The 23,404-nt window shown below is 41.8% G+C and overlaps 1 protein-coding gene across 1 annotated transcript in view; it reads left to right on the top strand.

Moving 5' to 3' along the window:
• Positions 1-8,099: 8,099 nt before the first annotated feature.
• Positions 8,100-23,404, top strand: part of PARD6G (par-6 family cell polarity regulator gamma) — a 158,831-nt gene continuing 143,526 nt past the window's right edge. Inside the window, 1 exon segment of the mRNA XM_020986873.2 lies at positions 8,100-8,479. Coding sequence (XP_020842532.1) covers positions 8,408-8,479 — 72 coding nt within the window. The 5' untranslated portion in view covers positions 8,100-8,407.

The raw sequence follows: 23,404 nt of genomic DNA, 5'->3' as shown, positions 1-23,404 counted from the left end.
ACTTTTTCAATCTATTGGTTACTTTTGTTGAACAGACTTTTCCCCCTCTTTTTGTTATAAGGAAGGTTTGTGGGAGGGGAGGTAAGGAAGAGTGGAGAGACCCATATGGAGAAATGTAAGCAATGTTGAGGCAGCTAGGTGGCGAAGTGGATAGAGCACCAGCCCTGAAGTCAGGAGTTCAAATTCGGCTTCAGACCAAACACTTGACACTTACTAGCTGTGTGACCTTGGGCAAGTCACTTAACCCCAATTGCCTTAAAAAAAAATGTAGGCAACATAAAAACAAAAGATATCAATAAAATATGATTTAAAAAAGAATTGACTTTTCAGGTGTTGGGAAAGAAGAGGGCAAATAAAGAAAGGAAGCAGCAATACTTACGATGAAGCTGCATCAGGGCTCAATGGGAGTCCAAGCTGGTTTTATTGAATTGGAATTTGGTCACTTAATTATATACTATTTCCTGCCCAAGGCACTAGGAGCAGAGCTGGGTGCTGGGGTCTTTGTTCCAGACATAGATGAGGGAATATTTGCAGTAGTTCCCTCACTTAACATTCCTAAGGAATCTTAGAGATTTTCCAACTCCCTTATTTTACAGAAGTGGAAAGTAGGAGTCCAAAATGTTGTCTGAGGTTACCTAAACGTGAGTGGCAGAATTCAGATTTGAACCCAGGATGTCCTTGCCAAAGTTTGGGAGGCTTGTAATCTGTGCCAGTGGAAGGAGTACCTACAGGGGTGAAATCATGTGTCTTTTGAAATACTGAAGTAACCTACCAAAGAACAATACTCACGAGAGTTTATAGAACATTTTTAACATTTTTAGAGCACTTTACATATGTGATTTCAGCTGGCTTTCACAACCTAGGAGATAGGTGATGTTATGATCCCCATTTTACATATGAGAATACTGAGGCAGAGAGAGGTTGAATAACTTGCCCAAGGTCACATTATAAATGTCTGAGATCAAATTTGAACTCAGGTCTTCCTGCCTAAATTTATAACAGTATCTACTATGCCACTTAACTGCATGTAAAATATTTCTATTATCTACGAGAAACCCGGCACTGTGCTGAACACTGAGGTCTTTGGGAACACAGCCTGGTTGGGAAGATAACACGTAGATTTGTGAATGAATAACTATTGTAACATTATGAAGCTGTATATACTATGTGGGTTTAATGAAGGATACTTTTTTTTTTTGCTGGAGAAATTCAGAGTAGGGAAAGAGAACCTCAGGCTGGGGTGGTCTAGGAAGGTTTCTTGGAAAGAAGCTGTAGGTGGACAAAGCTTGGCTCAGCAAAAACAACCTTAAAATAGTGTTCATTTGACTTCCCTTACAGTAGATGGAGCTGGGGGCAGGGAGGAGAGTCTAGGTTTGCTACTCAGTCCTTGCCAGTTTTTCAGATTGAGGTTTGTACAGCAAGAAAAAAGTGACCAGTGGATTTTGCCTAGAGGGGTTATTAGATCGATGCCGGAAGTTGCACTGAGCACAGGCTTATTTAGAGACATGGCTTGGTGGGTGTCTCCAGCCTCCCTCACATTCAATACACTCTATCTGGAAGTCAGGACTGGATGGAAACAAGAGGCTAGGCTATACAATCCTTTCTTGGTCCTATGAATTAAAACTCAGGAGAATGTAAGCCCCTTGAGGGCAAAGACTAATTTTTTTTTGGCTTTGTTTAGGCAAATCAGCCACTACCTTCTACAAGAAGACTTTTCTGATTCTCCTGAGTGTCATCCCTTCTCTGTAATTATTCTGTATTTTATGCATATATAGGGTGTCCCAAAAGTCTTAGTGCAGTTTCAATATCTTAAAAACTGCCCTAAGATGACAGTATTGAAATATAAAAGCTTTAAATTGCACTAAGACTTTTGGAACACCCTGTATAGGCATATAGGTACATACACATACATGGAGAGAAACAATGGTTTAGTAGCTAGAGCTGACCTTGAAACCAGGAAGCTGTGGGTGTTTAAGCCCTGCATCTGACACATACTGGCTAGGTGACCCTGGGCAAGTCACTGCAACTCCTAGTACTCTAGGCAACTGTCTAGGAGTAGAGTTTGCAGAGAAGGTGTAGACCTGCATTAGTAGAACCTGAAAATCATAGGACTGGTCTTTATTCCTATGTACTTATATAAATACATGTTGTCTCCTTAATAGAATATAAACATAGAACAGTGGATAGAGCACTGGCCCTGGAGTCTTGGAGGACCTGAATTCAAATGTGGCCTCAGACATTTACTACCTGTGTGACCCTGGGTAAGTCATTTAACCCAGATTGCCTCCCCCCCCCCAAATAAACTTCCTTAGAGTAGGGACTGTTTCATTCTTTATGGTCTGCATTTCCAGTGCCTGGCACATAGTAGGGGCCTAATTAATATTCATTGAATTGAATTGAATTGATTGCTTCCCTTGTGTGTAGCTGTGTATTAGGTGCTAGGGGGCAGGGGGAGTGTGAGGAGGGGAGAGGAGACACTGGGAAACTTATGCTATAGTCCTTATCTATGCTCTGTGAGTTTGCAATCTCACTGGGAAAACAATACACACACTTGAAAAGTTACATAGCAATACCAGGCAGCTTCTGTTTAAGAGCCAAAGGAATGATGCAGATTGTAGCTTCTTGGATCCCAGAAGAACAAAGTGTTACAGTCCCCCACTCAAAGTCAGGAATACATTTATACCATTGAAGGAAGAGGTGAGAATCCAGACTGTTTTCAAATCTTTCAGAAATGGAGATTCTATAATCTGTTCTGCAAGATTTATCCCCATGATTTACAATCCATGTTTAAAAGTTCTTCATTTGTTGTTGTTATTGAGTTATTTTAGTCATATCTGACAATTTGTGACCCCTTTTGGGGTTTTCTTGGCAAAGATACTAGAGTAGTATGCCATTTCCTTCTCCAGCTCATTTTTCTAGATGAGGAAACTGAGGCTAACAGGGTGAAGTGACTTGCCCAGGGTCACACAGCTTAGTCAGTGTCTGAGGCCAGATTTGAACCCAGGTCTTCTGGATTCCAGGCTTTATCTACTAGCTGCCTGTAGTCAGGAAGACATGGAGTCAAATCTTCCTTCAAACACTAACTGTGGGATGCTGTGAAAGTGACTTAACCTCAGCAGGCTTCAGTGTCCTTACTTCCCTATGCCATGATGCCTTCATCCTTCTCCTTCTCCCAATGACATCAATGACCCTGGCCTCCTGGCTGTTCCACAAACATGACGCTGTCTCTCTACTCTGGGTATTTTCTCTGTCTGTCCCTCCCGCCTCAAGTGCTCTCCTTCCTCATCTCTGACTATTGGCTTCCCTGGCTTCCTTTAGGTCCCAACTACTTCAGATAGGTTTTCCCAACCTCTCTTAACTCTAAAGCCTTCCCTCTATTAATTGTTTCTTATTAATCCTGGGGACAGCTAGGTGGCATAGTGGATAGAGTTTGGAGTCAGGAAGATCTGAGTTCAAATCCAGCTTACATACTTACTGGCTGAGTGAGTCACTTAACCCTGTTAGCCTCGGTTTCCGAATCTGTAAAATTAGCTGGAAAAGGAAATGGCAAATCACTCCTGTATCTTTGCCAAGAAAACCCCCAAAAGGGTCACAGAGTCAGACAGAACTGAAATGACAAAAATAACAACAAAAATTTATCCTACATGCAGCTTGTCTGTATTGGTTTGTTTACTTGTTGTCTCCATTAGATTTCAAGCTCTTGGATGGCAGGGACTGTTTTTTGCCTATTTTTGTACCCCAGTGCTTATGCCTGGCACATAGTAGGTGCTTAATAAATGCTTATTGCCTGACTGACTCTGTCTCTAGATCCCTGAGATTTTATGGATGAGCTTTCAAAGCCTCATCTTGCCAACAGCCATCTTCTTTCAAGTGTCCCCCATTAGAATGTAAGCTTGTTAGTTCCCCTCTCCCTCCAAAAAAAGAAGTTTAAAAAAAAATACTGTAAGCTTCTTGAGGGCAAGGACTGTCTTGCTTGCTTTTACTTTTATCTTCAGTGCTTAGAACAGGGCCTGGCACATAGTAAACACTTAATAAATACTATCTCTCTCTAAAAAGCGGAGAAGTCACCTTGCCAACAAAGGTCTGTATAGTCAAAGCCATGGTTTTTTCAGAAGTAATAAATGGCTGTGAGAGTTGGACTGTAAGGAAACTGAATGCTGAAGAATTGGTGCTTTCAAATTGTGGTGCTGGAGAAGACTTTTGAGAGTCTCTTGGACAGCAAGGAGATCAAATCAGTCAATTACTTACAGAAATTAATTCAGGCTATTCACTGGGAGGTCAAATACTAAAGCTGAAGCTTAAATACTTTGGCCGCATAATGAGATGATACTCATTGGAAAACACCCTGATGTTGGGAAAGATTGAAGGCAAAAGGAAAAGGGGACAGCAGAGGATGAGATGGCTTGATAGCATCATGGAAACAATGAACATGAACTTGGACAGACTTCAAGAGATAGTGCAGGACAGAAGGGCCTGGTGCACTATAGTCCATGGGAAGATATGACTTGGATTGGATATGACTGAACAAGAACATCTCACTCTGTCTCTGTCTCTCTGTCTCTGTCTGCCTGTTCATCTCTCTCTGTCTCTGTCAAATAAGGGGGTTGAACTTAACCTCTAAAGCACCTGCTAGCTCTAAATCTATGATCCTAAGACAATAATACATGCACTTCTTACTTTACAAGGTTATTTTGAGGAAAGCATTTCATAATTAGGAAGTTAGTGCTGGGCACAGTGCTAACAGCTGGGAATAGCATTATGAGCTGAAAAATAGTCCTTTCCCTTAGAGTTTATACTCTAATGCAACAACACAACAATTTTGGGAAACTGGAAAGCAGAAGGATTTCTAGGCATAATAGAAAAAGTCCATAATAAAGCCTGGAGAGTAATGAGCATGTCTTTTGTCTAAGGACTAGCCTTGATAAATTCCAGGATGGCCATCATGAAGGTTATGAACAGCATTGTAATCTTCATCAGAGGAAAGTGGGACTTCACTGGAAAAAAAAATAGATGCTTAAAGTATAGAAGAAATAAAAGCAAATATTAGGGGCAGCTAGGTGGAGCAGTGGATAGAGCTCTGACCTTGCAATCAGGAAGACCAGGCTTCAAATCTAGTTTCAGACACAGAACACGAACTAGCTGTGTGATCCTGGGCAAGTTACTTAACCCCAATTGCCTCACCAGAAAAGCAAAAAAAAAAAAAAGCAAATATTTTATCATTACCATTTATGTTCAGAGCTGTCTTTCCAGTATTGCCTCAGGCCCTGAGCTTTCTTGGGGGTGATTTCAGAGAAGACTCTAAGTCTTTCTTCTCCCAAATCCTAAACTCCTAGAAAATGAAACAAAACAAAACAAACTCCCCTTTCTTTGTGTGTACTGTGCTTAGCACTGCGCCTGCCATATAACAGGCACTTAATAAATACTTGTTGACTGACTGACTGGACTTACAAGTATCAAGTTCCCCTACTTGGACTTCATTTCTTTAGTTTGATGTAGTGATATAGTGGAAAGAGGCCTAAACTTGGAATTAGAATCCTTGACTCAGACCTCAGTGTGGCTACTTACTAGCTGTGTATCCTTGGCCACATCAATACACTTCTCAGAGGCTTCATTTCTCCTCATCTTTAAACAAAGGGGTTTGACTAGATGATTTCTTCGGTTGCTTTCCAGGTCAATGTCAACCGGAGGCCAGTTCAGCTGAACTCTGGGCTTACTCATTCATCCTTTGTTTCAAAGAGGACCAATGACATCATGGGGTGATGTCTTGACTTGCACTGGAACTGGATTTAAGTGAGGCAGAGTTGCCCAGAGTCATCTGCCTCACTCTTTCTTCCAGACTCATCAAAGTCCAGTGGTAAGACAAAAGTCAAGACGCAGTGGGTGACCTTGGCAGACAATAAATGAAACAAAGGAAAGGGAAAGGCTGGAAATATAGGGCTCTATTTGTTTGCCCGAGCTCCCTTTGCCTTGATTAGCCCACAAAATGGAGGGGGGAAGGGGCACTGTAGGATGGATATAGAAAGTAGGGCACTGGGTTGTGGGAGGTCTCCCTTCTCCCCTATCTAACTTTTCTTTGATGGCCAGGGATGCAGTGGATGACCTTGGTATCTTCAATGTCTGACCACAGTACCTGCTTCAGCCATCTTCATGGCCCTTAGAACAAATTGTTCTTATTTATCCATTCCAACGGGGAAGTCTTCATGTGCTTCTTGAAGCCCCTCATCCCCACCCCCAGCTCCTGTCCCCAACTTACCAACAAGTGTGAGGCCTGTTGGTTAGTTTAGTCTGTCTGCTGAGAAGGTTTTGCTGTGGTGTGGCCACTGTGTATGCTACAACTTCTTGGAGCCACAGGTGAGAGCTGGGTGACAGGTGGACACCAATGGTGGATGAGTAGCCCTGAAAAGGGCTCAGCAAACCCTCACACCAGAGGTGCTAGTCCTCTCTGAACACCCCATACACCTTTGAGAATACAAAGAAGAAAAAGGAAATAATCCTTGTGCACAGGGAACTTGCAAGTTACTGGGGGTTACAAGTACAGGAATAAATCAATCTGCAGTAACTAGAGGAGGGGGAGGATCCACAGGTATGGCGGAGCCAGTTCTAACCCACTGAGGAAAGCATCTTGGAAATCTGCAAATGTTACAAATCAGGGCTTCATTTATTTTTTTTCTTAACTGTCCAGACTTAAAATGATGAAGAAAATGTTAATAAGGCAGATTAAATATAGAAGTTAGGTCATGGGTACATTTCTTTTGGAAATCCAGTTGTTAAACATCTACCAGCATACTCCTGGCTAACAACTGGGGAGGTGGAAAGATTTCATGGAAGAAGTGGCCCCTGAGCTCACCTGGGTAGGCAGGTAGGTAGGTGGCATGGAGGACCGAGCGCCAGACTTGGAGCCAGGAAGATCTGGGTTCAATTTCTGCCTTAGATCCTTACTAGTCGTGTGACCCCAAGCAAGTCATTTAACATCTCTCACCCTTAGTCTCCTCATCTCTAAAATGGAATCAGTTGTGAAGATTAAATATCTGTAAAGCATTTTTTTACAAACTTTAAATCGCTATGTAAATGTTAGTGATTATTATTATTGTTGGAAGATTCTGGAATGATTTGCTATTTCCTGCTCCAGCTCATTTTAAGATGAGAAAACTGAGGCAAACAGGGTTAACTGACTTGCCCCGGGTAACACAGCTAGAGTCTTGAGGCCGAATTTTAACTCAGTGTCAACTGGATTCCAGGCCCGGACCTCTATGCACTGCACCCCCTAGTTGCTCCTAGGCTCGGCTACAGGGGCATATATAAACCAGATTCCCCCCACCCCACTCCACCTCCCTCTAGCAGACAGGGGTTGGGAGTTCGGCAGCGGTAAAATCTCTCTGTAATCCATTCTCGGGGAGGTTTTGAGACACCAAAAACTTCGTGAATGGAATTTGTTTAGTATTCAGGGCCTGAGCCAGAAAGGAACAATGACATTTCTGCAGATCATCCAAAGATTTTCACTCCCCCTCCCACTCTGCCCCGTTCCCCGCGATTTTATCTATTCTTGACTTTACAAGTTTAAGAAATTCTTAAATAGGGAATGCATTTTTCTCTTTTGCTTCTCCCCCCCCCCCCGGTTTTCATTGCTATGCTTCGCTTAAATAATTACCCAAGGGAGCAGCAAAAACAAAAAAAAAACAAAACCCAAAACGCCCAAAAAACCCCACCCCAACAGCAACCAAAAAACAAAACAAAACAAAAATAATAATTCTTTAGAAGGGGTTGACGAAAGGAAACAAAAGCCCAGTAGACACTAGAATCTCGCGGGGTCGCTAAAGCCAGGAAGCTTGGCCACGATAGGTGTTCCATGGTGCGGTGCAAATTTCACTGGCTAGAAAACCCGGTTTGCAGTTTCCAGAGCTTTGTGTGGCTTTGCCTCGCGTTCAGGAATTTCGCCACTGAATTGCTGACAACAGAGCGCGTCCTCTGCCGGCGAGGAGCCTGCTAAGGCAGCGGTATCAGCAGCCGCCGCAGCAGCAAACTTCCAGACTCCAGAGAAATGGAATGATGAAGGGGAGGAGAGAAAGGGGGGCGGGGTCTCCAGTGAGGCGGAGCAATACGTGCAGGCGTCTTCCCTCCTAGCTTCTCTTCCCATTGAGTCACGGCGCGCTGTGAGCCCTGTTCGGGCGATTTTTACCTACTGAAGCCTGGGGAGAGCGGAGAGACTGAGGCGAGCGTTCCAATTAGAACGCTGGGGCAAAGAAGAGACTTCTCTCGGGGCTGCAGTGTTCCAAAGAAAGATAAAATCGCCTGTAGTCGGGGGACCAGCCACAGGCAGGGGGAGGGGGGCGCTTTCCCACAGAAGGATAAGCTTTTTGTAGCCCTTGTTGAACAAGGGCGAAGAATAGAGATAACTGGGACCGAAAAAATGAATCGGAGTTTTAATAAATCTCAGAGTCTGCGGTTTTTCGATTGCAACGCAGTGGAAGTCAAGAGTAAGGTAAGCAAGGCTGAATGCCAGCCCCCAGTCCTGATCCAGCCTTCTCTCCCTCTTTCTCTCTTGCAAATGAATGGAGATTCTTTGGCGTTTTGTGACTTTAGGAAAGTGGGAGGCGAGAGAATTATTAGTGACAACTTTTTTTGCGCTCTTTTGATGTTTCTGAGATCAAGTAACAGGTCCACCTTTCCCCTCCCGGGTTGTGCTGGGGAATCCGAGGAATGTGCGACCTCCTCTGCAACCGCGATGGGGATTGAGGGACCCCCTCTGCAACCCAGACAGTGAGGGAGAAGTTTTGTTGCAGTGTATTCCTGTGTTTGGGGTTCGCTGTTCTCAGATTCCAGCAGTCCCAGTGTAATCAGCCAGAGTAGTAGATTTCCTATCTATCCTCTGTCTTCCTTGTAGAGTTAAAAGCTTGGATTTCCAACTGGGGGGGGAGATTCCCGTTAGATCTAAGCGCGTCCGTAGTGCAGGGGAAACTATGGAAAAAATGTTACTGCTGCCGACCCACTCAATTTAAATTTGCTCTTTTGTTTAGTCGGACTGAGAAGCAACCCGAGACGCTAAGGAGGCTGCTAGAGAGGAGGGCGGCATTTCTTGGGCTAACCATCGTTTTGGGGGTTGGGCTGACAGTCTTAGAGCTTATTGGAGATTAGGATCAATGGAATGGAAGATTTGGGGGTCGGGGACGGGAAGGACCCCCTCCTACAGGCTTCAGGGGGAGAAATGTTTCCAGATAGAAGGAATTCGACACCCCTTCACTTTTTCCCTCTCCATCTCCCGTCCCAAGTCTGCCCTCCTGGCTCCCTGCTTTCCTCTCTGCCCCCCACCCCCCGCTAGATGCTTGCGCCCCTGGCTGGGGCAGTTTACTGAACGCTTCTCGCGGATCCCAACTAGTGAGTCAGTCTCGCCTGCCTGCCTGCACTGAACCCAGCTTGCTTCTGAGAGCTTGTTTAAACTTGTTTGTTTTGTGTGTGGGGTGTGTGTGTGTGTGTGTGTGTGTGTGTGTGTGTGTGTGTGTGTGTGTGTGTGTGTGTGTGTGTGTGTGTGTGTGTAATCGTCTGATGTGATCTGCCGAATTTTCTTTCCTGTGGGGGAAGGTTCTCTTCCCTTCCTTGCTTTCATCTGCAGACACGCTTGTCTGTGTCGGGTCATTATCTCCTAGAGACTCCGTGTGGGCTCCTCTGGACCCGGAGGCTCTTTGGGGGTGGGGATAGGGGAAGGCGGCGGGGAACATTGAAGGTTTGCTTCTCTGCGTCTTTGGAGACTGTTGCACTCGGATGGTCCTCGACTTCTCTGTTGTTCCTGGAAACTAGCCGAAGCTGTTGAAGCTTCCTCACATAGTGGGGAACCCTCGGGACTGTAAACCCCGCAAGTCACTACAGCTTCGGCCGGCCGGGGTTCGCAAAGCTCAACTAGCAGAAGGCGCTGCAGGGGCCGAGGAGGAGTGGAGAACCCTTGGCTGGGATGCCCAAGGCCAGCCCTTTAGGTGTTGGTAGCGTTAGAGCTCGATCTAGATTCGAGAGAGTCTTGAACCCATCCCACCCCCACGATTCAGTTCACATCTTCAGAGGGGGAAATTGTTGCTGAAGAGCCTGGGCCCCAGCTCCCGAATTCTGGAACTGCAGGAGGTAGACAAACGTTCGACATTCAGCAACAGGCATTACACATTTATTCTCTTTCATTCTGCTGTAGAAGCAAGATTGTCAGGAGGAAGCTGGATGCAATCTTCTCCAACCCTCCTTTAAAGTAAACTGTGCTTTCTTCGGTTGCAAATTCTGTCATTCCCCCCTTCCACCTCTTCTGGAACTATCCACATAAAATCTACTAAGCCAGTTCTGAGTTAAGTGGAGGCAGTAACAGTACGGTCTAAAATAGTTTAGTTTCTTGAAGGCAGGTGAGTGGGTGCTGACTTCTCCAGGGAGATCAGAAGTAAATGAAAGGCCCAAAACAAGTAACCTGCAGGATTTCTTAGAAGCTAGAGCTTTATTACTAATCAGAGAAGGGTTTGACTCTAACCCTTTTAATTAAGGGGATTTGTTCTGTGAAGTTTGGATTCAGTCAAAGGGCCGAACTTGAGGACCTACCTAGAAGGCCACATGTGGCCTAGAGGCCCCAGGTTCCCCACCTCTGGGTTAGAGTGATTTGCCCCATCCCTTCAACTATCACCTCTATACAGATGACAGAGCTCTCACTTCTCTATCACACTGCAGAAAGACATCTCTACTGCTTAGGGGACATCTTTACCAGGTTTTCTTGCCAGCACCTGGAACTCAGTGGGTCTAAAACTGAGCTGTTTATCTTTTCCCTAAACTTTCTGATGTCACTATTTTTGCCACCAATACCACTGTTCACCTAGACTCCCATCTTAGAAATCCTGCTGTTATCTTCTGCTCCTTCCTGTCCTTGGCCTCTCAGTTACCAGTTCTTATCAATCGCGCCTCAGCAGCATCTCTTACATCTGACCCCTCTTCTCTGTTCCTGATGCCACTTCTTCATTATCACCAGCCTGAACTGTTGCAGTAGTTTAACAAGTATTCTTTCCTTACCTTCTATCCTTTTTCAGCCCATCCTTCCTAAAGCATAAAGCTGTTCGTATCACGTCTCTGGCCAAAAACCTGTAGTGTCCTATTGGTTACTGAGTAGTTTACATGCTGAAACTTGTAAGCCTGGCATTTGACGTCTTCCACAACCTGGCACCATACTATCTTTCCAGCCTTATTTCATATGGCTCTTTTTTATTTCCTCTATGAGCCACCCAAACTGGACTCCTTGTTCATATACATGTTCTGTACCTTTCCAATTCCCTGTCTTCTCTGCATCCTTCCAAGCCCAGTTCAAATATCACCTCTTCTAGGGAACCTTCCCTAATCTCTCCCTCCCTTCTCTTCCACGAGCACTTTGCAAGGTCTCTTAACTTGTTGTTATTGTTGTTCATTTGTTTCAGTCATGCCTGACTCTTTGTGACCCCATTTAGGGTTTTCTTGGCAAAGATACTGAAGCGATTTGCGATTTCCTTCACCAGCTAATTTTTCAGATGAGGAAACTGAGGCAAACCAGATTAGGTGACTTGCTCAGGGTTACAAAGTCTTTCGGACTCCAAGCCCTGCACTCTATCCACTTTGCCACCTAGCTGCTCAACTATTATTTGTATTATAGTTACTTGTATGTGTGTAACATGTTCTCTCTGAGCATAGTAGTTGGCTAATAAATGTTTAGGTTTAGGATGAGAGATAGGATCAGAGATCCAGAGCTGGGAGGGGCCTCAAAGACCATCTAGTCCAATACCATTATTTTATAGGTGAGGAAATTAAAGCCAGAGGAGGTTAATTGATTTACCCAAGGTCACACAGATAGTAAGCATCAGATGCAGAATTTGAATCCAGGTGCTTTGAATCCAAAGTCAGTGCTTTTTCACCTGTCTACGCTATTTCTCTAGGGCAGCTAGGTAGCACAGTGGATAGAGTGCTGAGCCTGAAATCAGGAAGATTCATCTTCCTGAGTTCAAATCTGACCTTAGACCCTACCTAGCTGGGTGACCCTGGGCAAATCAATTTAACCCTGTTTGCCTCAGTTTCCTCATCTGTTGAAAAGAGCTGGAGAAGGAAGTGACAAAGCAGTCCGGTATCTTTGCCAAGAAAACCCCAAATAGGGTCACAATGAGTGAGACATAACTGAAACGACTGAACAACAAATGCTCTTTCTTACATAGGGGTTCTCTAGAACCTGGATATAAGGAGGCAGTGTGGTGTAATTGGATTTGGAATCAGAGAACCTGGATTTCAATCACAACCCTGCTGCTTACTACTGGAGCATTTTCCTCATCTATGAGGGGGTGGGACTAGATGATCTCTAAGATTCCTTCTGTCTCTAGAACCCAAGATCCCAAGTTGGAATGCAGTACTCATCTCTGTACCTTGAAGCATGGGAAACAGGAGGCACCCAGGGGAAGGAACAGGGAAAGAGGCAGGTAAAAGATAGTTGGTAAATATTCCTAGGCTTTTCATGGAACACATATCTTCATCTTCTTAGAAGCTTGTTTCCCAGGGCTTTTTAAAGTTGGCTTTACTTGGGGACTTTGGAAGGAGGTGGGGGCTGAAGGCAGAGATTGCTCACTAATCTATGTATGTATGTATATATAATCACATAATAGATGTGAGAAGTGACTTAGTATTCCTGTAGATGGTCTTGGATGGCCTTAGTGCTGAGTCCAAAGAACTGTTAATACTCTCAATAGAGTAAAAAAGTGGAGAAGTATGATTTTACTCTTTATACTGCCTCTGCCTTTTAATCTTTATTAGTTCTTATTAGCAATTATTAATTATTACATGCCAGAGCCTGTGCTGCGTGCTAGAGATATAAATACAATGAATGAAACAATCCCAGCTCACAAGTAGTTTGCATTCTAATGGGGGAAGAACATGTACATGTATGAGTATAATCACTGAAAAAACTAATTTTAACTCTGATTTTTCTATACTTGTTGTTGCTTGTTTATGGCATTTCACAGTCACTTGCACATAGTAGACTCCTAATGCCCATTGGTTGTACTTGCTTGGCCTGTTAGTTAATTTCAGTTGTGTTTTTTGTTATCTGAAAACCCAAATACAGTCATGACAACAATAATACACATTTATATAATACTTCACAGTATATAAAACTTGGCTCTGTGCAATAGGTTGTTCAAGCAGTATTTTTTCCATTTTCAATGGATCTCCTCACCCTCCCACTTCCTAGGTAGTTAACTGATTTGCCTCATATTTACACAGCAGTGTCATAACCAGAATTTGAACCCAGGTCCTTTTGGATGCTGTTGCCTTTGGTGTCCTGTCTAGAGCTGCATTTAAGGAGTTCATGGCTTTTTGTGGATTTCTTTTTATTTTGTTCCTATAAACAGTGAATGGAAAGTCTGATAGCTGCTCTACATCATTCCAGAATGCCCACCACTGACTGTTCACTAACAGTGGGTCGTACTTCTAGTACCAGGTGTTAAAATAATCAGACCACTCTTGTTGTATGTTACCAGGCTCAAGTATTGCCAATTTTCTCCTATCTTGAAAGAAACAAACCTCTTATATCCCACACTTGGGGACCAATTCTGCTCTTGTCACTTCTTTCCTAATAAATCTACTTATTTGGGGCTCTGCCTTGCTAGATCCAAAGAAAGTCTGCATAAATAATATCTGATAGTATTTGTGGGTCAGAGCATAGATTTTTAAGCCACTCCAGGCTATGGTGCTGTTCTTATTTCCAAATGTTTTGAATGAACAATGACCTTTTTTTCCTAGGAATATTCATCTTGAAGTATTTGGCATGTATTCTCTGAAAATGGGTCAGTGGGTACACTAGTATATCATGCTTCAGGACTGGGACTAAGCAGGCCACTTGGCAGGCTCTAAGGGACAGTAGGATGTTAAGAATTTCATCGAAGTGTTTTATCCTGGTACTCAAGATTTCTTTATCTTTCTGGCTTTGGTTTTTGGCAGTAGTGGCCCCATATGCTCCAGCTCTCCACACAGTCAGTCACACATCCCTTCCACACTATGTTTCACAGCTTCTCTTGAAATGGTGGTTGAGTAAAACAGCTCTTCTCCATCAGGTAGTGGCTTTCCTTGCGTCATCAAGGGCTGGTTCAGAGCTGTCCCAACATGGTTAGACTCACCTGAAAGTGTAAATGATACCCCTTTTAACATTTTGGGGTGTGTGTGTGTGACAGAGACAGGTTTGGTTACTAGATTTGGGAAGTAGCATCTAGACAAGAATCTTATCAGGTAATTGGTAGAGCCCATCAGCTGGGTTGGAAATAGCATTCCCTCCCCTATGATCCTCAGAATACTGTGCCTCATTTGTCTTGTCTTCCTTGGCTTATAATAGTAATAGTAATATTAGTAATATATAATAATATGTATATATATATATAATATATAATAGTAGTAGTAGTAGCACTAGTAGTAGTAGTAGTAGTAGTAGTAGTAGTAGTAGTAGTAGTAACAATGTTTAGTCATTTTCAGTTGTGTCTGACTCTTTGTGACCTCTTTTGGTGTTTTCTTAGCAAAGATACTGGGGCATTTTGCCATTTGCTTTGCCAGTTCATTTTACAGATGAGGAAACTGAGGCAAACAAGGATAAGTAACTTGCCTATGATTACACAGCTAGTAAATATATGAGGCCTGGTTTGAACTCAGGTCTTTTCTGACTCCGGGCCCTGAACTCTATCCACTGGACCACCTAGTTGTTCAATAATAACAATAGCTAGCATTTATGTAGAACTTTTAAGTTTGCAATGGATTTTACAAATGTTTTTTCATTTGATCCTCACACCTGTGAGGTAAGTGCTGTTATTCCAGTTTCACAGCTGGGGAAGTCACAGAGAGCAGTTAAGTGACTTGCCCAAGGTCACAATAGCTAGGAAGTGCCTGTGGCAAGATTTGAACTTGCTAAAGTCTAGGGCTCTATCCGCTACATGTGGACAAATCTGCTCATGATGATGATGGAATTTCTTGAGTTGCAAAGAGTGCTGGATTGGGAGTCAGGATAGTGGGCTCTGCAGTTTATTATCTTGAGCACATCATTTGACTTTGGATTTCAGTTTCCTGATCTTATAAAATTAGAAGGTTGGACTAACTTATATCTGAATCCCCTTCTGGCTCTAAATCTATGTAAAGAATCTAAAGTCCAGTGAGCTTACTAGAGCCAAGGAGAAGGATTTCATTTCTAGAAATTTTTTTTGTTTCTTTTTTTGAAAGAATAATTTTATTTTTTCTCAATTATATGTAAAACAGTTTTGTAATTAATTTCTTTTTAGTTTTCAGCATTCACTTCCATAAGCTTTTGAGTTTTAAATTTTCTCCCCCTCCCTCTTCTCCTCCAAGATGGCATGCAATCTGATATAAGCACATTTTTCACATTAGTCATGATGTAAAGAAGATAAAACAGTTTTAAACATTCTTTTTTTATATAATTTTTGAGCTCCAAATTCCTTCCCTCCCTTCCCTTCCCCCTCCTTGAGAAGGCAAGCACTTTGGGATAAATTATACATATGAAGTCATGCAAAACATTTCCACATTAGCCATATTGAAAAAGAGAACACAAACCCCCCCCCCAAAAAGAAAGAAAAATGAAGTAAAAAAAGTATGCTTCAATCTGCTTTCATACTCCACTTCTTTCTCTGGAGGTGAGACAGCATTTTTCATCACAAATCCTTTGGAATTGTCTTGGATTATTTTATTCCTGTGAATATAAGTCATTCACAGTTGATCATCATACAGTATTGCTCTTAATGTGTACAATGACCTCCTGACTTTGCTCACTTCACTTTTTATCAGTTCTTATAAGTCTTCCCAGGTTTTTTCTGAAATCATCCTGCCTGTCATTTCTTATAGCACAATAGAATTCCATCACAATCACATAATTGTTCAGTCATTCCCCAGCTGGTGGGCACCTCTTCAATTTCTAATTTTTTGCACAAAAAAGCTGCTATAAATATCTTTCTGTATATGGGTCCTTTCCCCTTTTTTGGGGGGGGGTCTCTTTGGGATATACTTCTAGTAGTGGTATTGCTGGGTCAGAGTATGCACTTTTATAGCCCTTTGGACATAGTTCCAAATGGCTCTCCAGAATGGTTGGATCAGTTCATAACTCCACCAACAGTGCATTATTGTCCCAATTTTCCCACATCCTCTCCAACATTTTTCTTTTCTGTTGTTTTAATTTGTATTTCTCTAATCAAAAGTGATTTAGAGCATTTTTTCACATGGCTAGATAGGTTTGATTTCTTCTTCTGAACAACTTCTAGATTTTAGCAGAGGGGCTTGAGAAGTAAGTGGGGCAGCTCCCTCTTGCTAAGCTTATTTAGTGGTCTTTTACCTCTTAGACTTTTCCCACTACACTCCCCCCCCCACTTATGTGTAATGTTCCACATCTTAGTGTTACACTTCTCTACTGAGAAGATTGTGTTTCTTCATCTCTTTCCTGGAAATTGTGTTGGTTGCTGCCTTTTAATCTGACTTTAGTCTTTCGGTGTTTTAATTTACATTATTGTAGTCATGGTGAATGGTGTACTCCCAGTTTTGCTTTTCTTGATCTGTATCAATTCATACAAGTTTGCTTTGGGTTGAGGAACTGTCTGGAAAAGTGCTTTGTTTATTATCATAGTACGTTACATGCATTTAAGCTGTTGCTAGTATCATCACCATATCAATAACTGTTAATATCCGACCGAGGCTGGTGGGGTGAGCTGTTGGTTGCACTCCTAAAAATATTAACACCGATCTCTCTATGCTGCAGTTTCCCCTTTTGTAAAATGAAGGTGCTAGACTAAATGCCTGATCCCTTTCAGCTGAATGCTGTGATCCTACAACCATGAACTTGACAATTTAAGATTTAAGATACAGAGCCAGGATTTCCTGTCTGGAGCTCTGTCTGTCTGTCTGTCTGTCTGGACCTGGGTCCCTTGAGAGACTCCAGAAGATGGGTTATATTAAGGTTACCTAGTCATTGAGAATGACTGGTTCAGTCTTTGGAAGGAGAAGATGTATGTTTTTTGGACCTACTGGTTAAGAGTTTGCTTTTTTTTTTCTCTTTTCCTTTGGACCCTGCTAGAGGGGATTCTTGCTGGACAGCATAGAAAGAGAGGATGAATATATTGTAGCTATTCTCCAAACTCCAGTCCTTCCCCTTAGTTTTAGCTCCTTATCTGCATTCTGAGGGCCTCCGTGCCAAAGAGAACTTGAAGGATAATTTGAATGGTTAGTTACTTTTTTGCTAAAGGAACAAGTCAAAACTAACAAAAAATGAGAAGCCTGCCCATAGACAGCTAGTCTTACCTCCATTTTCACAGAAATGGACATGTTGAAAGTCACAACTGGAAGTTTTCTTCATCTGTAAAATAAGTAAGTTGAATTAGATCTTCTCTAAGGTGCCTCCAGTTTTAAATCCAATGTTTTAAAAGGATTTGATTTCTAATTCTATAAATGTCCCTATTGCACTGCTAATTTAGCTCTAAGGCCTTTTCCTTTACTAGATTGCCAGGAGGGCAGGGATTGTGGCTTATCTAAGCTTTATATATCCTCTAGCACCTTGCACAGTGAGTTAAGTATCCTGCTTCTACCAGGTTTGAATGCCAAACGTACATTTGCCTAAAATACAATTTTACAGAGAACTAAACAAAGCAAGTGCTCACACAGAGGTTAGAAGTGATACAAGGACACTCTCAAGGTCTCTCTGAAGAACTTTGGTATTGATTGTGAGACATGGGAGACATTGGCAAAGGCGTGACTGCATCAGAGAAGGTGCTGTGCTCCATGAGCAAAGCAGAATTGAAGTAGCTCAAAGGAAACATGAGATGAACAAATTTAGAGCCCTCTCCTTCCCAAACGTCCGTACAAATTATTTGTGTTTGACCTGTGGTAGAGAGCTTTCCGAGCCCCACAGCCACACTGTACCTTGATTCCCAACATTGTGTTTTCATTTTGAACCTCTTCAAGTAAGAAGGACAACAACAAGGTGCTTAATTAATGTTTGTGGAATTAAAGTATCCACAAATGTAAAAAACAGGGACACTAAGGCTTATTTCTCAGATAATGGTAACAATTCAACAGATTTATCTTCTGTTTTGAGCTTGTTAGGGAGAAGGAATATTAAGAATGGAAATCCAATTTGGTCATGAATATGAGGTTAGACAATTCAAAATACTGCTACTCTTTTTTTTTCTTTTTCTTTCTTTCAAAAATCTCCTTTTACCATACAGCTAAAGACTGGGGGGAAGTGGAGGGAGGGAGAGAAATCTTATGTCCCCAAGTGAAAGATCTTACCCACATCCACAATTGGGAATATATTTAGAGCCACAGACCCCAGAAGGGAGTGTAAGCATCTGGTAAGACCTATCATCATCACTAGACTTCCAGTTAGTCGCTCTTATTTAGTCTCTAGCATCTGGAATGGGTGATTCTGTCTTAGGCTGGTTTGGTGGCAGGGTAAAATATCTTTTCCCCTCTGGGTAAGTCCTTACCACATATGGTTTCCAGAAACTACTCTCCAGTTCTCCAGTGGGACCCCCCCCTCTCTCTCTCTCCTCCCTCTTCTCCCCCACATCTCTTTGTCTCTGTCTGTCTCAACTGTTTAGTCTACCTTACAAGCACACAAAAGTACTATAATACTAGAGACAGTAAAGAATGCAGTATTTTGATACTTTAATTTTTTAGTTAACAAAATTCTATTTTCTCTTGCTCCTACCTTATCCTCCCCCCAAAAAAAAATGGGAAAAGAAAAAAAAAAGACCACAACCTTCATAACAAATATGCATAGGTATGCCATATCCAAGAAAGACATGTCTTAATTTGTACTCTGAGTCTTTCCCCTCTCTGTCAGAAGGTGGATAATGGCATGTGTCATCATGGTTCCTCTGGAATCCTTCCTGATTAGAGCTCTTAAGTCTTTCAGAGTTCTCTTTACCATGTTGCAGTTATTGTATAAATTGTTCTGGTTCTGCTCCCTGTTCTCTGAAACGCAGTGGTTCTTAAAGAAAAATTGTAGAGACAATTTCTGCACCTTAGATGATTTAACACCTCTTGGGAAAAAAAAGAATTTATCAAGTAACTAGCTTAAAATAAGGGAGAGACAATCAGCTTAAACAGAAATACCCTACTGTGATATTTTGGAACTGCTAGTTTGAACTGATATCAAACTCAGTTGCATGAAAGGTCAAATACATCAATTTACTTATCTTCATCTCTTCCAGTGGAGACACCTCCTGAACAATTCATTTCCTTTGTAGTGTTCCCTCTCCCCTCCCCCGCCCTATTTTTTTTCCTCCTTTTTTTGATTCAGAAACAATTATGGATTAGAGAGGCAGCTTAATTTAGGGGCAAGGGCACGGAATTTGGAGTCAGTGGACCTGAGTTTGAATCCTGACTCTTCTACTGACCACCTGTACAATTTTCAAGATTTATAAGATTTTCCTCATTTGTAAAAATGAAAGTGTTGGATTAGATCTGGGGTTCTTAACGTTCTTGTGTGTGTCCTGGGCCCCTTTGGCAGTCTCGTGAAGCGTATAGACTCCTTCTCAGAATAATGCTTTTAAATGCATAAAATAGAATACATAAAATTACAAAGCAAGCCAGTAATATAGTTATCAGTCTTTTTCTTAAAGACACCAGATTAAGGTGTCCTAGACTAGATAATATCTGAGGTCCCTTCCAGATCTTCTAAAGGACATTTTCTGCTTTCAGTAGGAAGAGTAAATAGCAACTGTCATTTTAGGCATTTTATAAATGCCTGTTGATTGGTTGAGAAACTTTTGAAAGTATTTTTAGAGAACTTTAAGTAAGATGGTTCCTTTAATCATTGGTAATGTGGCTACTACTGTTGCTCAGATAGAGTTCTCCAACTCCTCATAATGCAGAATTATAGAACGAGCATGTTTTAGGGGTCATCTAGGCCAGCCCACTGCTTCCAGGCATATTCCACACCTAAGCCACCTAGAACAGGTTGTACGTTGTCTATCCTGTTTTTAGAGATCACTGGGGTTGGCTGTTCCTTAACCTGGCTTGTGAATTAAATTGGATTTGTAGATGACCCTTTCTCTAAGTCCTCTAACCTAATCTCTTGCGGCTCTTTGATAATCTGTATATCTTGTTATATGGAAATTTCTTAATGATTTAGCTTTGATTCCTCTTTCTTGATACCCAAATAGAATCATTCACCTAGGCTTTTCCTATAGTCTTCCTTTATACTTTCTCTTCCATCCATTCTTCTCTCTTTCACTACTATCAATCAACCAATCAATCTATTAAACATTTACTGTGTGCTAAGTACTGAGAATACAAAAATAGTCAAAAAACAGTCCCTGAGCTCTAGGAGCTCACTATCTAAATGGGGGAGACAATATGCAAACAAGCTATATACAGGATAAATAGCAAATAATTAACAGAGAGAAAGCACAAGAATTATGAGGGGCTGAGAAAAGCTTACTATAAAAGATAGGATTTTAGTTCATACTTAAAGGAAGCCAGAGAAGTCAGTAGGTGGAGTTGAGGAGGGAGAGGAGGCAGGTTCAACCAGAGAAAATGACTGGAGGTGAAAGATGGAATGACTTGTTCCTGGAAAATCCAGAAGGCCAGGGTTGCAAGATGGAAGAGTACATGTCTGGAGTAAGGTGTAGGAAGACTGGAAAGGTAGAGGAGAAGGGGAAGTAGGTTTGTAGAATTTTAAATTCCAAACACCAGATTTTATATTTTATCTTTGAGGCAATAGGGAACCATTAGAGTTTATTTTTATTTTCTTTTGCTTTTTGGTGAGACAATCAGGGTTAAGTGACTTGCCCAGGGTCACACAGCTAGTAAGTGTCAAGTGTCTGACCTGAGATCACATTTGAACTCAGGTCCTCCTGACTCTAGTACCAGTGCTCTATCCACTGTACCACCTAGTTGCCCCACCATTAGAGTTTATTGACTAGGGGAGTGACTTTGTCACTGTACCACCTAGTTGCCCCACCATTAGAGTTTATTGACTAGGGGAGTGACTTTGTCAGACCTGTGCTTTAGGAAAATCACTTTGGTGGCTGAAGAGAGGATAAATTAGAGTGGGGACAGACTGGAGGCAGGTAGACCCACCGGCAGGATGTTGCAATAGTGCACACGTCAGGTGATGAGGGCCTGCACCTGAGGAGAGGAGGGTGTATTGGAGATATGTTGCAAAGGTGTAATGGACAGATCTTGACAATAGATTGGATATGGGGTGTGGTGAGAGATAATGAGGAGACAAAGATGACGCCTGGGTTGTGAGCCTGAAGGCCTGGGAAGATGGTGTTGCCTTCTGCGATAACAGAGAAGGGAGGGAGGGAGAGGTTGGGAGGAAAGATAGAATTCGGTTTTGGACATGTTTAGTTTAAGATGTCTCCTGGACATCCAGGTCGAGGTGTCTGAAAGGCAGTTAGAGATGTGAGGTTGGAAGTCAGCAGAGAGGTTGGGGCTGGATAGATACTTTAACTTTACTGTTCGTCACCTCTGCACTATTGGAGTATCTCCCTAATGGCCTCCCAGCTCTTAGTCTCTGCCAACTTCAATCCATTATGTGTATTACAAGCATATCCCTCCACTACCAAAAACTCTTTAGAGGATCAAGTCCTAATTCCTTAGTTTGGCATTCAAGTTCTTCCACAACTTGGCCCCACCCTAACTTTTCAGCTCTCTTCCTATTTAAACCCTTCTCTTGAATCAAGTTGGTCTGACCTCTGTCCTCTAGAACAAATTAAAAAAAAATTTTTTTGTTTTTAGATAATTGGGCTTAAGTGACTTGCCCAAGGTCACACAGCTGGTACGAGTCAAGGGTTTGGTTTGAGTTCAAATTTGAACTCAGGCCCTCCTGACTTCAGGGCTGGTGCTCTATCTACTGAAACCTAGCTGCCCCTAGAACAAATTTTAAACATTGCTGCCCTTTCACACCCCATTTTCCCACCTGAAATGCCTTCCCTACCTCCCTTTTCCTGTTGAAATCCCATTTATCCTTCAATTTCCAGTTCAATCCCATCTCCACTGACTTAAAAAAAAAGAATGTTTTATTTTATTTTTTCTCAATTACATTCATTTTTAAAAAATATTTTTTGAGTTCCAAATTCCCTCCTTTTCTTCTCCCCTCCTTGAGAAGGTAAGCACTTTGATATAGATTATACATATGAGGTCATGCAAAACATGTTTCCATATTAACCATATTGCAAAAAAGAACACAAACCAAAAAAAACCAACCCAAGAAAAATAATGAAAGTTTTTAAACAGTATGCTTTGATCCTCATGCAAACTCTATCAGTCAGTTCTTTTTGGGGCAGCTAGGTGGCGCAGTGGATAGAACACCAGCCCTGAAGTCAGGAGGACCTGAGTTCAAATCCGGCCTCAGACCAAACACTTGGCTCTTAACTAGCTGTGTGACCCTGGGCAAGTCACTTAACCCCAATTGCCTAAAAAAATTAAAAAAAAAAGAAATAACACTTTTTTGTGAATACCTATACCAATTTACTGTGGAACAGGGAAGCATTATAGTAAAAGAGCAGTGGTAGACTGTAAACTCCCTGAAGTCAGGAACCATCTCTCCCCCTCTCTTTGTATTCTCAGTGTCTTGCACAGTGCCTGTAACATTGTAAACACTTAATAAATGCTTGTCAGCCAAGTAAATGAGCATTCATTAATTACCTCTTGGGTACCAGGCACTACTTTCTAAATCCTTCATTTTACAGATGAGGCCTGGAGAGATTAATTGATTTACCCCACATTTATACACTTGGCAAATATCAAATGTGGAATTTAAAGCCAAGTCTCCTAAATCCAAAGTTAATAAGTTCCCCACTGTGCCATGATCCGCCTGAAAATCACTTTTATCCTTATGCTCCCAATGCCTTGCATATAGTGGGTACTTAATAAATGTTCACTGACTTGAGGCTACTTCATCTTTTAGAGCCTCAATTTCCTAATCTGTAAATTGGGGAAAGGGAACATTCCACTTCCTCATAGGGCAATAAACCCCCAAAGCACTATCTAGAATATGAGTCATCACAGTTTTGAACAACAAATAGGGCTCCACATTCTTCTGCTGCGGGTTATTGGTGGGCAGCTTTGCTAGAAGCCAGGTTGCAATTGTTGGTTTGAAGAGATTTAACTTATTTTCAAAATGAAAACCACTCTTGGTACTTTGTACTCTTATTTTGCAATTCATTTTTTAATTAAAAATAATTTTAGCAGGAAACTAATTTTTATCTATAAAAAGGTAATTTATATTCTTAAACTTAAATATTATGTTTCTTCTCTCAGTCATCTCTGTCACAATAAAATCAATGGATTTTGTGAAATAAACATAAAAATAACATATATAAAAATTAGAAGATATCCAAACCAAGTACCTTTCATAATAATGAATGAGAATTATAAATGAAATAAAGAA

The sequence above is a fragment of the Phascolarctos cinereus genome, unplaced genomic scaffold (assembly GCF_003287225.1).
Source record: "Phascolarctos cinereus isolate Bilbo 61053 unplaced genomic scaffold, phaCin_HiC Scaffold_4;HRSCAF=312, whole genome shotgun sequence".
Classification (NCBI taxonomy): Eukaryota; Metazoa; Chordata; class Mammalia; order Diprotodontia; family Phascolarctidae; genus Phascolarctos; species Phascolarctos cinereus.
Note: the sequence above shows the minus strand (reverse complement) of the source record. Positions and strands in the feature narration are given on the sequence as shown.